General features: G+C 54.7%; 2 protein-coding genes across 10 annotated transcripts; one reads left to right on the top strand and one right to left on the bottom strand.

The window, feature by feature from the left end:
- Positions 1-2,068: 2,068 nt before the first annotated feature.
- On the bottom strand, positions 2,069-8,451 carry BCL2L12 (BCL2 like 12). The gene is made up of 7 exons (XM_015081314.3): positions 8,403-8,451; positions 7,651-7,765; positions 7,294-7,436; positions 6,330-6,416; positions 6,150-6,241; positions 3,993-4,280; positions 2,069-2,288 (listed from the first exon to the last, which is right to left on the bottom strand). The coding sequence occupies exons 2-7, from the start codon at positions 7,755-7,757 to the stop codon at positions 2,238-2,240; spliced, it is 768 nt and encodes a 255-aa protein (XP_014936800.2). The 5' UTR covers positions 7,758-7,765; positions 8,403-8,451; the 3' UTR covers positions 2,069-2,237.
- A 136-nt stretch (positions 8,452-8,587) lies between these two features.
- IRF3 (interferon regulatory factor 3) lies at positions 8,588-14,107 on the top strand. 9 transcript variants are annotated; one of them, XM_027038137.2, is made up of 8 exons: positions 8,606-8,827; positions 9,677-9,849; positions 10,703-10,874; positions 10,960-11,030; positions 11,710-11,902; positions 12,001-12,378; positions 13,222-13,337; positions 13,850-14,107. In XM_027038137.2, exons 2-8 carry the CDS (start codon positions 9,685-9,687, stop codon positions 14,015-14,017), a joined length of 1,263 nt encoding a protein of 420 aa, XP_026893938.1. In that variant the 5' UTR covers positions 8,606-8,827; positions 9,677-9,684; the 3' UTR covers positions 14,018-14,107. The 9 variants fall into 9 exon arrangements, with proteins under 9 accessions (XP_053066778.1, XP_053066776.1, XP_053066775.1 ...); XM_053210803.1 differs by having other exon boundaries at positions 8,588-8,671; positions 13,222-13,993; XM_053210801.1 differs by having other exon boundaries at positions 8,604-8,791; positions 13,222-13,993.
- Positions 14,108-14,545: the final 438 nt, after the last annotated feature.

The raw sequence follows: 14,545 nt of genomic DNA, 5'->3' as shown, positions 1-14,545 counted from the left end.
TTATGAAGGTCAGTGTTTAAGGGTGTCTGGGTGGCTCAGTCAGTTAAGCCTCCGACTTCCTCTCGGGTCATGATCTCACAGTTGGTGAGTTCGAGCCCCGCGTCGGGCTCTGTGCTGACAGCTCAGATTCTAGAGCCTGCTTCAGATTCTGTGTCTCCCTCTCTCTGCCCCTCCCCTACCCATGCTCTCTCACTCTCGCTCTCAAAAATAAATACACATTAAAAAAAATCGGTATTTAATTGTAACCATTCTGGTGGAAATGAAGAGGTGTGTCATTTTGGTTGTCCTTGGCATTGTCCTGACCATTAACGTTGAACGTTTTCTCATGTGCTATTGGCCATTGGTAGAATTCCTTTTCTGTTTGTTTGTTTCTTCATTTATCTATTTTTGAGAGAGAGCACGAGTGCTACTCTTGGGGTCATTTTAAACAACGAAATCACCATAAAAAGTACAAATATGCAGGGGCGCCTGGGTGGCTCAGTTGGCTAAGTGTTCGACTTCAGCTCAGGTCATGATCTCGCGGTATGTGAACTCAAGCCCCGCGTTGGGCTCTTGTGTTGACAGCTCGGAGCCTGGAGCCTGCTCCGGATTCTGTGTCTCCCTCTCTCTCTCTCTCTGCTTCTCCCCCGTTCGCACTCTGCCTCTCTGTCTCTCTCTCTCAAAAATAAATAAACATTTTTGTAAAAAAAAAAGTACAAATATGCAAAAAAATGTAGCACTAAACAGATTGAGGAAAGGATACTCATTTGCAGCATGACAGCTGAAACAAGAAGGCAGGGTGCCATCTGGCTCAACCTTAGCCAAAAAGGTGCACAGTGGGTGTCAAATCTTTTGCTGCCCTGGACGCATGCATGCCTACCAACAACCACCGTGTTAATTTGGGGATTACAAATGAATTTTAGCGAGTAGGCAAAATTCACAAATCTGCCGTCTGTGAATGATGAGATTCAACTGTAATTGGCTTCCTTTGTCACCTTGTACAGACCGTTTTGTATATTTACAAAGAGAATTTTGTGAAGGGGGCTATAGCCCTAAAAAGGTGACAACCCCCTGGTCTATAGGTAGATGAGTAACTGGCCAAAAAGACTCAGAAGGAGGGGCACCTGCGTGGCTCAGTCAGTTGCGCATCCGACTTCTAATTTCAGCTCAGGTCATGATCCCAGGGTTGTGGGATCGAGCCCCACCTCGGGCTCTGAGCTGAGCATGGGGCCTGCTTAAGATCCACTCTCTCTTGGCACGCCTGGGTGGCACAGTTGGTGGAGCGTCCGACTTTGGCTCAGGTCATGAGCCCCCACGTCAGGCTCTGTGCTGACAGCTCAGAGCCTGGAGCCTGCTTCAGATTCTGTGTCTCCCTCTCTCTCCTCTCTGCCCCTCCCCTACTCGTGCTCTCTCTCTCCTTAAAAAAAAAAAAAAAAAAAAAAATTCTCTCTCTCTCTCCCCGGCTCACACACTCTACCTCTAAAAATAAAATAAATCTTCAAAAAAAAGGGTGGTGTTCCGGGTGCCCCGTGTAGGAAGATCATAGCTTTCGTTTGGAAATAGCTGGAAAGACTTCATGGCCATCAACACAGGAGTAACTGGAATGCATAAATCATGCAACAGGAAAACAAAATGTAATTAGCTGGAATCATATCTGTAGATATCCTCAAGTCTGCAAGTATGATCAGGTGACAGACACTTGTAGGTGCTCCAAATAAATATTTCTAAAAAGAATGAATTGGCTCTTTCCTCAAGTTATGAGCCAGACAGAGAGAGAGAGAGAGAGAGAGAGATCTGTGCCAAATCTCCTACTTATTTATTTTTTGAAAATTTATTTATTTATTTTGAGAGAAGAGAGAGACACACACAGCGCGAGTGGGGAAGGGGCAGGGAGAGAGGGAGAGAGAGAGAATCCCAAGCAGGCTCTGCACTGTCAGCACAGAGCCCGATGAGGGGCTCAAAGTCACAAACCACGAGATCTCATATGACCTGAGCCCACATCGAGATGCTCAACCGCCTGAGCCACCCGGGCGCCCCCAAATCTCCTACTTACAACTCTAGTTCTCAAGATAAAGGACAAACCATTGAATACTTGAAAAAGTCTTTAATGTGAAAAAATTTAAAACAATTTCTTTTTGGCAGAAACAGGCAGGGCAACCCACCCCACAACCCTGAGTGGAACAGGAAGGTTTGGCAAAGCACAGGAAGAGCACAGAGAGACATGAGGTCTAATCTGGTAGCAGCTTCTGAGGAAGATCTCAGTCCAGGGGTAAGTTCAAGTCCACGGGTGAAATGGCCAGGATGCCCTCCTGGAGGGGAAAAGTGGAAGAACCCGTGAGCATTCACGCGAAGAGCCTGCCCTCCATTCACCATGGCATCTACGCCAGCCCAGCGGGAGCAGAGACAGGGAAGGCAAGGAACCAGACAGGGCGGGTGGACAGGGATCCAAAGAAAGGATCAGAGACCCCTGGGTGGATGGGGACGGAGTCCTAGAAAAAGGGAAGGAAAACAAAGCCCCAGGGTGGAGAGTAGACAGAGAGACAGGGAACAGAGACTCAGAAAAGGGGAACAGTCCTGGGGTTTTAACAATTAAGGGCCTTGGCTTTGTGTCAAAGTCCTAATTCCCATCCTCTGCATGAGGGACTTTCCCTGAGTCTCCATAAAAGCAGGAAAAAATCCAAATCCCATGAGGTGGTTGTGGGGATTAAGTGGAATCATTCCACTAAAGTCCTTGGCGGTGCACGCGGCCAAAAAATAAAAACAATTTCGCATAACAAACAAGCATCGGCACCGAGCGCCAGACACGGGTACCCACTGTCCTCTCCACCCTCATCTCCTCCCTGAGCCAGCTCAGTCACCTACCTCCTCCGAACTCCCTAGAACTCCCTACTTCCGGCTCGCCCTCTACAGTATTCCCCCAGGCGGCCGCCAGAGGGCGCAGGTTAACACCTAAGTGAGCTCGCGTCCCTCTGCCCGGAGGGCTCTAGGGGGCCCCAAGCTCACAAGGCCCCGCAGGATCTGGTCGCCCCTTCTGTTGTCATCCCTTCGCTCACCCTCCTGAAGCGCTACTGGCCTCCTCTCTCTACTGGCTCCTCAAACACATCTGGCCAGCTCCTGCCACTCTGTGAGGCAATGGTTACATTCTGAGAGCAGGGCACACATCGTTCTGTCACTGAATCCCCACAGCCAAGAGGTAGGTAAGTGAACGGTGCCCGTTGGGCAGGGGCCGGGGGGGGACTGATGCTCAGGTAGCTGGGGACAGTTGCCAAGGTCACACTGCCAGCACACTGGAGCCCAATCCAGCTCTGGGCCTGACACTGGATTTAAAGCACTGAGTAAGGTTGCTAAGATTCCCGGGTCTTGTGAAGCTGATACGTCAGGGGCAAGAGAAAACAACAAATAAAAGGAAATAATAAGTCAAACAAGTGACTTCTGCCATCTGGAAGCAGCTGTCCTATAGAAGGAGGTAAGCAACAAAGAAGGAAAGGAAGTGGGTGGGAGGGTATGGAGGTGGCCTCAGCTTTAAATGAGGACCCAGGGAGGCCTCACTGCGGGTAACCCCCGAAGGGAGCAGAGGAAACGAGGCAGGGGGCTATCCAGGCAAGTGCATTCTGGCAGGCAGTGTCAGAGAAGCAGTCACCAGGTAATCAAGCAAATGCCTACAGGGTGCCAAAGATGATTCCATTTTAGTCTTGACGATAACCCTCTGGGACAGGTACTTCTACTCTCCCTGTTTGAACAGATGAGGAAACCAAGGCCCAGGAAGGGGCCTTACTTGCTTCCCACTCATAACTGTTAACGTTTGCCAGCATGGTTTAAGCTAGGCATGGGGTCTGCACGGATCACCTACTACTGGTGTACAGGAGGCGCGCAATGGACACAGAACAGATGAATAGTAGGGCTCCGAGAACACGCGTGAGGTCTGAAAAGAAGGCGAAGAAGCCACCCCCCTACCACAGAGACACAAGTTACAAGTGGGTAAAGGGAGGCCAAGAGAAGCTTTGGCAGCTCACCCAGCCCCCGTGGGCCTGGATCCAGGGCGCGAAGCTGTGCACGTGCTCCACGCTGAGTCCGGCCAGGGTGCCCCCCAGCCCGGCCACGCGGCGGCTCAGCTCCATGGCCAGGGCCAGGCGGGCCAGGGGCTCCGGGGAAGGCGGAGGGGGCCCAGGGCAGGGCAAGGAGGGGCGTGCGCGACCGGGCAGAGGGCTGCTCTCCCGGCAGGAGAACAGCTCCACTAGGCGGGCGAAGGAGCCCGCGGAGAGGCGGGCCAGCTTTCCGCGCAGGGCGGGGTCCGAGGCCAGCTGTGGGGTGGGGAAGAGAAGAGGCCGGGTCTGCCTCGGTTGTGCCCCCGTGGCCAGCCAATAGGAGGATAGGAGGCGTGGCTCCTTGAAACGAGTGCGTTTGCTACTAATAATGTGAGCCACGCCCCATCCATCACACCAGCCAATCATAAACCAGCCTCTGATCTCTGCCAAACCACTCCTAGGAAAGTAGACGAGAAGTTAAGGCAAGGCCTGGACAGTCAATGAGGGCCAAGCCCCTCTTAGCCGAGTTCTAGAATGTTAATCTTATAGCCACGCCCCCTCACGGGTTCCCTGAGAGCATCTGAGGCCAGGCTAGTGCCTGCAACCTTGCCTTCCACCATGCAATATTACAGGATTATACACTGCCCAAGTTCCTGAGCCAATCAAGGTCCGTGACAGTCATAAGCCAGACCTCCTCCGCAGTCATTTCCCTTCACATTCTTAGTCATGCCCCTCTATAGTTAACAAGGGCTTCAGATTTTTTAAGTTTTATTTTTAAGTAGTCTCTACACCCAAAATGGGGCTCAAACAATCCCGAGATCAAGAGATGCATGCTCTTCCGACTGAGCCAGTCAGGCGCCCCCAGGGTTTCAGATTTCAGACAGCCCTCTCCAAACCAACCCCCCTCCCACCACCATACAGTCCCTAACTCCTTAACTGGTCTCAGTCAGTTTCAGAGATCTAGTTTGGAATGGCCACACCTCTTCTCTCTAGGCCACGCCCCTCTGGCGATGAATGCAAACCAGTTTAAAACACTATCCTGACCCTAACTAACTGTCGCTCAACACGTAGTGGAGAAACTTAGCACGTCTGACTCCATATTGCTTCTATTTCCCTTACTGCTGTGACCTTTAATTTAGAAACTTCTGCTTAGCCCTGCACGTAGGCACGTTGCAGCTAAGATTTGCAAAGACCATATTTTACCCGAAATCTGCCTCACCATAGGAGATAAGGAAGGTACCTACAGGGGTCCCTGGGTAGCTCAGTCAGTTAAGCATCTGACTCTTGATTTTGGCTCAGGTCATGATCTCACAGTTCATGGGTTCGAGCCCCGTGTGAGGAGCCTGTTGGGGATTCTCTCTCTCTCTCTCTCTCTCTCTCTCTCTCTCTCACATCCTCCCCCACTTGTGCTCTCTCTCTCTCTCAAAACAAATAAATTTTTAAAAATTTTTTAACATTTATTCAATTTTGAGAAAGAGAGACAGAGCATGAGTAGGGGAGGGGCAGAGAGAGAGGGGAACACAGAATCCGAAGCAGGCTCCAGGCTCTACGCTGTCAGCACACAGCCCGACATGGGGCTCAAACTCACGAACTGTGAAATCATGACCTGATTTAACCAACTGACCCACCCAGGCGCCCTCAACTTTTTTTTCAAAAGGAAGGTACCTACAGAAATGACCATGCTATGTATGAGATTTACAGGAATGACATGACCAGTTTCCTGTACACAAAGATTAACTGACCAAGGACAAAAAAGTTACACAACCTCCCTCCGTTATCTACAGATGTCAGTCACCCTTTGACTCCCAACCCCCTCCTGCTTCCCCCCCCCCCCCCAATCCCAACATAAAAGAGGCCCAATCTCATGCTGAGGGAGATTGCTGTTTGGGTGGGTAGTCTGCCCGGTTTGCTCCTTTTCCAAATAAAGTCACTTTCCTTACCCCAACATCTTGCCTCTCGACTTATTGGCCTGTGGTGCTGTGAGCAGAATGAGTGTGGACTTGATTGCAAACCCTTCACTGAAGGCTAGTCCCACCCTCTCCACACTTGACCATCTAAAAAGAATACAGATCCAGCTTTGGATCCCAGGGCCCAACCATCCCGCGATTCCTATCTTAGCTAAGGGTGGAAGAGACCGCCCATCACCTTCTGGTTGATGACGTCTGCCTCTTCCTCCAGCAGGGCCACCAGCTTCCGCAGCAGGGCTTCCTTCTCTGTGGGTGGGGGACCCTGTAACTCTGGGGGGACAGAAGAGAATTCGGCTGGGAGCAGAACTCTGCCAACCCTTCCACCCTCCTCCTTCTCCAGGGCCCCTGTGTACCTCACCTGGGCTAGGTGGGGATCTCAGTTGCTCTTGGACCAGCTGTTCTAGCCGCTGGGCCACCAGAGCATAGAAATCCGGAGTAGCTGGGCCTGGGGTGAAAAGAGCCAATGATGGATCTCTGGGACATGGGGAAGTTATGGATTCTCTCCGTGTCCCCACCGCCTTGCCAGGTAGCAACGATTTCCATTTCACAATGGGGTAAACTGAGGCCCAGTGAGCACACGTGGCAAAAGACCTTTGTACTTTCCATTTTATGGTGTCCCCCCCCCCCCCAACTGGACTGAGAATGTTAGAGCTGAACTAGACTTTGAAGATTATCCCAACCAAGGAAAGCAAACGCAGGGTGCTCCAGCTATTATCACTCTATCCCTTGCTGGTTTCAAGTGTCATCAGCTGGTCACAGGACTCTTCTTGAACTTTTAGAAGTTCAATCTGCGAAATCCTTTTCAAGCTAGCTCTCCCAGCAGCCATTACTAGTCTATCCAGGCTCACATACGAGAGGAAAGAAACCTTCTGGTTACTCTTGATCAAGTCCAATGACACCTCCCCCCACTCCCCTCATTCCTACTTTGCTAGTGGAGAAAAATAGGAGCAAGGAAGAAAAGGAATTTTTCAGAGACCTGTAACTAAATATCCAGGGAATTGTGTTTGAATGCCAGGTCTCCTGCCTCCCTACTGGGGATACTGGTGGGCTACAAAGTCCTAGGGAGAGGGAAGCATGCATGGAAGGAGAGAGATAACAGATAGAAAGGGACCAAAAGTTCTCCTGAAGCCAGCTCACAGAATGGACAGACAGCAATGTAACTGGGGGCAGGGGGAGCACAGAATGGTGAGGGTAGTCCCCACTCAGCTCCCCCTCTGAGCTGAGTGATCTTGGACTAGCTCATCCTTTCCATCCTTTCCAGCTTTAAGAATCAAAGCTCCTGGCCCTGCCAGTTCATGGGTGATCTAGGGAAAATCTCTTACCAGGCTCTGAAACATAGCATGGGCGGAGGGGCAGGGAGCAAGGCCGAGGGGACTCAGGGGGAACTGCTCCTCGCCCCAGGGGGCAGGGAAGACATCTTCGAAGACGGCTCAGGAAATCTGTTGGCTCCTCCTGGGCAGGACTCCTGGGGAAGGGGACCTCAGAGAGTGACCCCGGAGGCTCCTTGCAAGCAGTCCCTTTTTCCTCCCACTGAAGGCCTCTCACTGCAACCCCAGGGACAAGGAATAGAGCCAGATATAAAGAGAGGGGAGTGCAGGCAGGCTGAGACCAGGCGCAAGAGTCAGAGGGGGCCCCGCCCCAAATGCAGGCCCCTGAGGGAGGAGGGCAGCTCCTCTTACCTGGGTGGGGTTGGAATGGGGGACCCGGCGGCCTCACCTCGCCTAAAGAAGGCCGCTAGGACTCTCAGCGTGTCCTCCCGGAGCCCCAGCTCTTCCGAGCCTGCCATGGGGGCACCTGTGAAAGAGGGAGCTGGGGGATGGACTCCAGGGTTGCACTGCATTGGAGGATTGGGGCCCAAACGCCTAATCCCTGAATAAGGAGAGGATCGGGACTCGTGAGTCCCCAAGGGAGGAAGGGGCCGAGAGTCCGAATTTCTAAGTCCTTTAGGGGAGTTAGGGCCTGGGGACACAGATTCTTGAGTCCTCAGAGAGAGAAGAGGGATGAGGAGGAAGACTCCTTGATGCTTGGAGAGGAAGAGGCTGGGGACCCGGATTCGTGGGTCTAAGGAAGGGACTGGGAGCTGGACTCTTGAGTTTTCGGAGAAGGGGGATGGGGAATCTGGATTCTTCAGTCTGAGAGAGACGAGAACTTGGGGCTCCGACTTCTGGGTTCTGAAGGCAGATACCAAGCTTCTCAAGCCTTTAGAGAATCGGGAACTACGAATCCCAGCAGGCTTCATGGCAAACCTTCCCCTCGTTCCGCGCTAGCTCGCCGCGCAGCCGGCCTGGGAAGTGTAGTTCCACTATCTGACTGAGGCTGGCATCTTGGGGACCCGGGACGCGTGGATGTCGGGGAAGCGGGACTGAGGTGCCCGCTCCTAGATCCCGGCCTCTCCCCTCCTCACCCCAGCCCCCGCGAACGTCCGGCTTACCTGGTGCCGGGAGCCACCTCCCCCTCCTCCTTCAGTGGACTTGCGTAAACTTTTAGAAGTTCAACTTTCCCGCGCCTGCGCAGTGGGTCGGGTTGGTGCCGGCCCTGTCGCCCAAGGGGCGGTGCGCGGGATGCCCACCTAATTTGCATGTGACGTTCCCAGCATTCCCTTGGCCGGAAGACCTTAAAAGGTATGGTTGGGAAGGGGTGGGGGGGACGTCCGGGCTCTTGGTGCCGCCTCTGGCTCAGGAGTCTGTCAACCATCTGAAGATAAAGTTTTTGTTTCGTGAAATCGATAGAAAAAGAAAGGGCCACTGCTCTGAAGCTCAGCTGACGAGAAGGAGGGTGTGCAGCTGCAAGTTCGAGAGCTATAGGACCCCAAAAGCAGGGGTGGGTCCTAGCACTCTGCGCGCCGAGACCCTCTGCGTAGGTAGCGGGGGGGGGGGGGGGGAAGGGGGCGGGGGGGCGGGTAGCTGGGGAATTGGTGACGTCCGGAGTGAGAAATGGGTGAAAGAATGGGTCTACCCTGATAGCACAGAGGGGCACTGTGTACTCCAGGGAAAGTGAAGCAAAGAGGAGAAAAAGTGAAGCAACAGCTGGAGGTCGGCTGTAAAAACAAAACAAAACAAACAAACAAACAAAAGAAAAGAAAAAAGTAGCGGGGCGCGGGGAGGTTGCGGAGATCGGAGGCGTCTGCACTAGGGGATGAAAGGAAGAGTGGACCCTGAAAATGGAAGGCAGTCCACTCTATGAAGTGTGTGTGTGGGGGGTGCCCTAGAGGAGGGAGGCTGTTTGAGGGGGGATGTGGATGGAGGGTCTACGATGGAAATGGGGGAGGGGCTCTTCTGTGGGGGAATTGTAGGAGGGGTCAACAACAGGAATAAATACGGGAGGTAGAGATCTACAAGTGAATAGCGTCTGCACTGAAATAACTAGGGGAGGCTCCACCTTGGAAGTGGAGGTGACTGCGTTGGGTGACGTGGGGGAGGGGAGAGGAGAAAAGGGTTTATAACGTAAGAGGGAAGGTTCTACGCTGGCGGAATTGAGGAGGTAGAGGGCCCGGACAGAAGCAGCTAGAGAAAGGAGCGGGGGGGGGGGGGGGGTGTCTCGAATTGGGGAGCCTCTCCGGAGGATGAAAAAGAAGGGCTCTTATGTTGTACCCAGGAAAATATACGTGAGGGACTCTGCACCGCGGTCCCGTGAGAGAGAGAGGTCTGGGTGTGGCACCCTCAGGCCACATGGGCCCCCAGCCCACGAACTGCTCTCTAAGCGCAGGCCGAACCATGGGTACCCAAAAGCCGCGGATCCTGCCCTGGCTGAAGTTGCAGCTGGACTTGGGGCGGCTGGAGGGGGTGGCCTGGCTGGACGAGAGTCGCACGCGCTTCCGCATCCCGTGGAAGCACGGCTTGCGCCAGGATGCCCAGCAGGAGGACTTCGGCATCTTCCAGGTGAGTGAGCTTCCCGGACGCCGGAAACCCTGAGCTGCCAGCCAGGCGGGATGGACTCCCAGGGGGTGGAGCCGGGAAAGCGGGGTTAGCACGCGTGTGATCGGCCCGAGCTGACGCTGGCCATTGGAGGTGGGTGGAGTTAGGACAGGACCCGGCCGGGTTATCGGTGTCGACCGCAGGCAATGTTGGAGCGGCCAGTTTCCGGGAAAGGAACCGGAAAAGCGGGGTAACTTCTCGAAGGAAATGCATCCTGGGGGATTCAGAGCTCGCAGAGGGCGGGGGGCTTGGTCATAGAATTCTGGGGGCGGGGCTTGGAACCTTAGAGGCGAGACTTGGCCCCCAAGCTGAGGTGATGCCCCACCAAGTTAGAATATACCAGTGGTGCGGTACCCCGGGTTAGAGTGTGAGGGGGCGGGGTTATTACAGGGTATCCTGGGGCAGGTTGGTGGCAGAGTTAGACACCCAGTAGGACCTGGAAGTTTGGCTTAGAAAGCAAAGGTTTTCAAGGCGCCTGAGTGGCTCGATGGGTGGAGCATCAGACTTCCGCTCAGGTCATGATCTCGAGGTTGGGGAGTTGGAGCCTCACATTGGGCTTACTGCTGTCAGCACAGAGCCTGCTCTCCCCTGCCGGGTTTACACTGTCTCTCAAAAAACAAAACAAAAAAGTAAAACATTAAAAATTAAAAAAAAAAAAGAAAGCAAAGGTTCTCAAACAGTGAAGCTAGGGGACCTTGGGGTGCAGAGAATCCAAGGGTTTAGGGATGGAACCTTGCCAGGTTAGAACGTGCCAGGTTAGAACGTTGGGGCAGGGGGTCTTAGTCACCCTCACTATCCTCGTCAACTGGATCCCCAGGCCTGGGCCGAGGCCAGCGGCGCCTACACTCCTGGAAAGGATAAACCTGATTTGCCCACCTGGAAGAGGAATTTCCGATCGGCCCTGAACCGGAAGGAGGTGTTGCGTTTAGCCGAGGACCGGAGCAAGGACCCCCACGACCCCCACAAGGTCTATGAGTTTGTGAACTCAGGTGTGCCAGAAGTGGGGCTTCACGTGGAGGGGTGGGATTTTGAGTGTCCCCGACACCCTTCTCCACTTACCACCTTCCTTGACAGGAGCTGGGGACTTTCCTGAGTTGGACACCTCTCCAGATACCAATAGCAGATGCAGTCCCTCTGACACCCAGGTCAGAACGCATCCCAACCCTCCTGCCCTCCTGTCTCGGGCCCGTCTTTCTGTCCCCATGGCCTTGTTCAGGCTTCCTTTTCTCCCCCTGGACCTTCGCCTCCGTCTTCCTCCTGAGCCTCCCTTCTCTCCCCTGCGGTCCATCCCCAAACTGAGCTAAAGCTGACCCTGTCCCTCCCCTGCTCATAGCCCTGCCATGGTTTCCTGGCATCCTCAGGAGAAAATTCCGTTTTCACCAGGCATTTAAGGCCCTAATATACCTTCCCAGAGTTTCATAGCTTCCCTTGCTATTTAGGGTACCCTCAGCCTCCCGGGAACCCAGAACCACCCTCCCCTTGGTCTTGCTGATGTCTGCGTTGGGGCAGGTCCCCCTCTTGAAGTCGTGTCCAGCCTTCTCTGCCCAGGTCTCGCTTGCACAGGGCCAGATCCTGGGGCCAGATTTAGCCACTCCCCTTGGGCCGGCAGTAGACCCAGCATATAGCAGAGCATGTATTTTGCCATTCTGTGCCCACGGTGGTCTCCCACCCCCACCCCCAACTGGAAGCCCCTTGAAGGCAAAGCTCAGCTGTGACTCCTCTCTGGGTCCCTACATTGCTGGGCACAAAGGCCTGGTCTATATGGCGTCTCCAGAAAAGGCTGTGGAAATGCCTGGGTCCTTTTCTTTTTTTCCTTCTCTCCAGGAAGACATACTGGAGGAGTTACTGAGTGACATGGCCTTGGCCCCATTCCCAGATGGGGGGCCCTCGAGCCTGCCTGTGGTCCCTGAGGAGACCCCTCCATTCTTGCTGAGCCCCAGCGTAGACATCCCTGCCCCCTGCCCAAACCTGCAGCCCCCGGAAAACCCACTGAGGCGGCTGTTGGTGCCTGAGGAAGGTGAGCGCCGACTGTAGGGTGGGAGGGGCTGGGGCGATGGACCCCCTTATGCTCACTCAATCCCCCTCCCCCTTCATGTCGCTGCTGCCGCTGCTCAGAGTGGGAGTTCGAGCTGACTGCCTTCTACCGGGGCCGCCAAGTCTTCCAGCAGACCGCCCTCTGCCCGGGGGGCCTGCGGCTGGTGGCGTCAGATGCAGACCAGACACTGCCTGGACAGCCAATAATCCTGCCAGACCCCGGGGTGTCGCTGACGGACAGGGGCGTGATGGGCTACGTGAGGCGTGTGCTGAGCTGCCTCGGTGGGGGGCTAGCTCTGTGGAGGGCGGGACAGCGGCTCTGCGCCCGGAGGCTGGGGCACTGTCACACGTACTGGGCCTTGGGCGAGGAGCTCCTCCCTGACAGTGGCCACGGGCCCAGCGGCGAGGTCCCCAAGGATGAGGAAGGAGACGTGTTCGACCTGAAGCCCTTCGTGGCAGGTGAGTGAGGCAGGGCCTTAGCTCTGCTGTGGAAAGAGCGTACCCCAGTGGTTCAGAACTCTGAGGTCCGGAATGGAAGTCAGAGGACTGAACTTCGGCCTGGGGCAAAAAGACTGGATTGCTCTGAGTCTGTCGGAGAAAGGGTCTCCTCTGCCTGGAGCTGGTAGGCGGCCGGGGGCGCGGTGTGCGGAAGTGCTCAAGGAATTACCTGCCACAGTCATCACGATCACCAGTTATTACCACTTACCAGGATAGGGGGCCAGAGAGATGCAAGAGAGAGAGGTCCTTCAGAGCTTTGCTGTCCAATAGATAATGTCTGCAGTGCTGGAAACGCTGTGTGTGTGCGCTGTCGGGCGTGGTACCCGCTAGCCGTGTGTGGCTACTAAGTACTTACAGGAGGCCAATGCAACGGAGGAAGGGACTTTTAAATGTTGACTTTAATTAGTCACAACTTAAATGTGAATGGCCACAGGGGCTACTGGCTCCTAGCAGGAGAGGGTGGCCTTGGGGGGTTGAAGAGCAGTTAAAACTGCCAACCACCTGGGCCTCCAGAATCCTGGAACGTCCCTGCGGGAGCGCGCTCCTGTGGGGGGGGGGGGGGGGGGCGTGTGTGTGTGTGTGCACATCTTCCAGCCCCACCCCATGGGAGGAGGAATGTTTAAGATTGTGCCACCACTGTGGGGACTTGGCCCAGATCAGCGGCCATCTGGTCATGGTGGTATAGGGATGTCGGGCTTCAGGTCAGGGATGAAGGTGAGGCTGTTTGTTACTCAGGTCTGGGGGGCAGGGAGGGGGAAGGGGAGGGTCTTCTTCCCATGCCTCACTAAGCTCTCGGGCCTCCAGAACTGATTGCCTTCATTGAAGGAAGCGGACACTCACCACGCTACACCCTCTGGTTCTGCGTTGGGGAGCCATGGCCCCAGGACCAGCCGTGGATCAAGAAGCTCGTGATGGTCAAGGTGCTGCGGGCCTGGGCTCCTGGAGCTAAAGGGGGGGGGATCGTAACAAAGGGTAGAGGAACTACAAGTCCCAGAAGCCCCTCTGAAAAACTACAACTTCCAAGAGTCTCTGCAACCACCAGATTCTCATCCAGAGGAGCTCCTGGGTGTCCCTCTTTTCTCCTCACCCCTACAACCTGTTTTGAACTCTCAAAACCATGTGGAAGTCGGTGGACTACGAGTCCTCACAGTCTCTGTGAGGAACCACAGCTCCTAGGAGTCCTTCTGACCACAAGCTGCTCAGCCCTAGCTTCTGGGAACCCCTCCAGCACCTCAGCCCTAGGAAACTTCTTGGACCTCTGGTGGTTGTGGTTGTAGGGAAAACTACAACTTCCGGCAGCCCTGGGCCAAATAGTTCACCCGGAGTTACAGTGTAGGGGCTGCTGGGAGTTGTAGTCCACTCAACCCTACCCCTGCCCATGAACCAGGTGGAGTGTTTTCCCTGACCGGTTTCCCCCCCCAAATACCTGCAGGTTGTTCCCACTTGTCTCAGGGCCCTGCTGGACATGGCACGGTCAGGGGGCGCCTCCTCACTGGAGACCACCGTGGACCTGCACATCTCCAACAGCTACCCACTCTCCCTCACCTCGGACCAGTACAAGGCCTACCTCCAGGACCTGGTCGAAGACATGGATTTCTAGGTCGCTGGGGAGATCTGACCCCTCACTCCTCATGGATGATGGCCTCTTGTGCCCTCACCTTGGCCAATAAACTGTTTCTTACCACTGTCACCACTTGTGTGTCTGGTATTCAGGGTCTCCGGGCTAGCCCTGACGCAGGCCAGGCATTATTCCTTCTTAGGGCATCAGCTGACCCCTCTGTGCAACCCACAACCCAGATGCTCACTGCCCAAGGACCAGACACTGCGGGGGCAGCTGATACTGGTCACCTCCTTTCCCCTTCCCAGGGACCTGGTGAGGAGGTGTGACAGTCACCTCCGTTTTATAGACCAAGACACTGAGGCTTGGAGAAGAGCAAAAGTCAGACAGTAGGAAACACAGGACGGGTTAGAAACCAGGCCGGATTCCAGGGTTGCTGCTCTGCGAGGGAGGCCCCAGGGCAGAATCTAGAACCTCTGTCTCATTTATAAACAGTTCAGGCCCCTGTCCAGTAAGCAGGGAGCCTTGTCCTGTTGGCTGGGGGCACCTTGGGTCCCCTCCCAGCTCCTG

The sequence above is a fragment of the Acinonyx jubatus genome, chromosome E2 (genome assembly GCF_027475565.1).
Source record: "Acinonyx jubatus isolate Ajub_Pintada_27869175 chromosome E2, VMU_Ajub_asm_v1.0, whole genome shotgun sequence".
NCBI classification, from domain to species: Eukaryota; Metazoa; Chordata; class Mammalia; order Carnivora; family Felidae; genus Acinonyx; species Acinonyx jubatus.
This window is presented reverse-complemented; position numbering and strand designations above follow the sequence as displayed.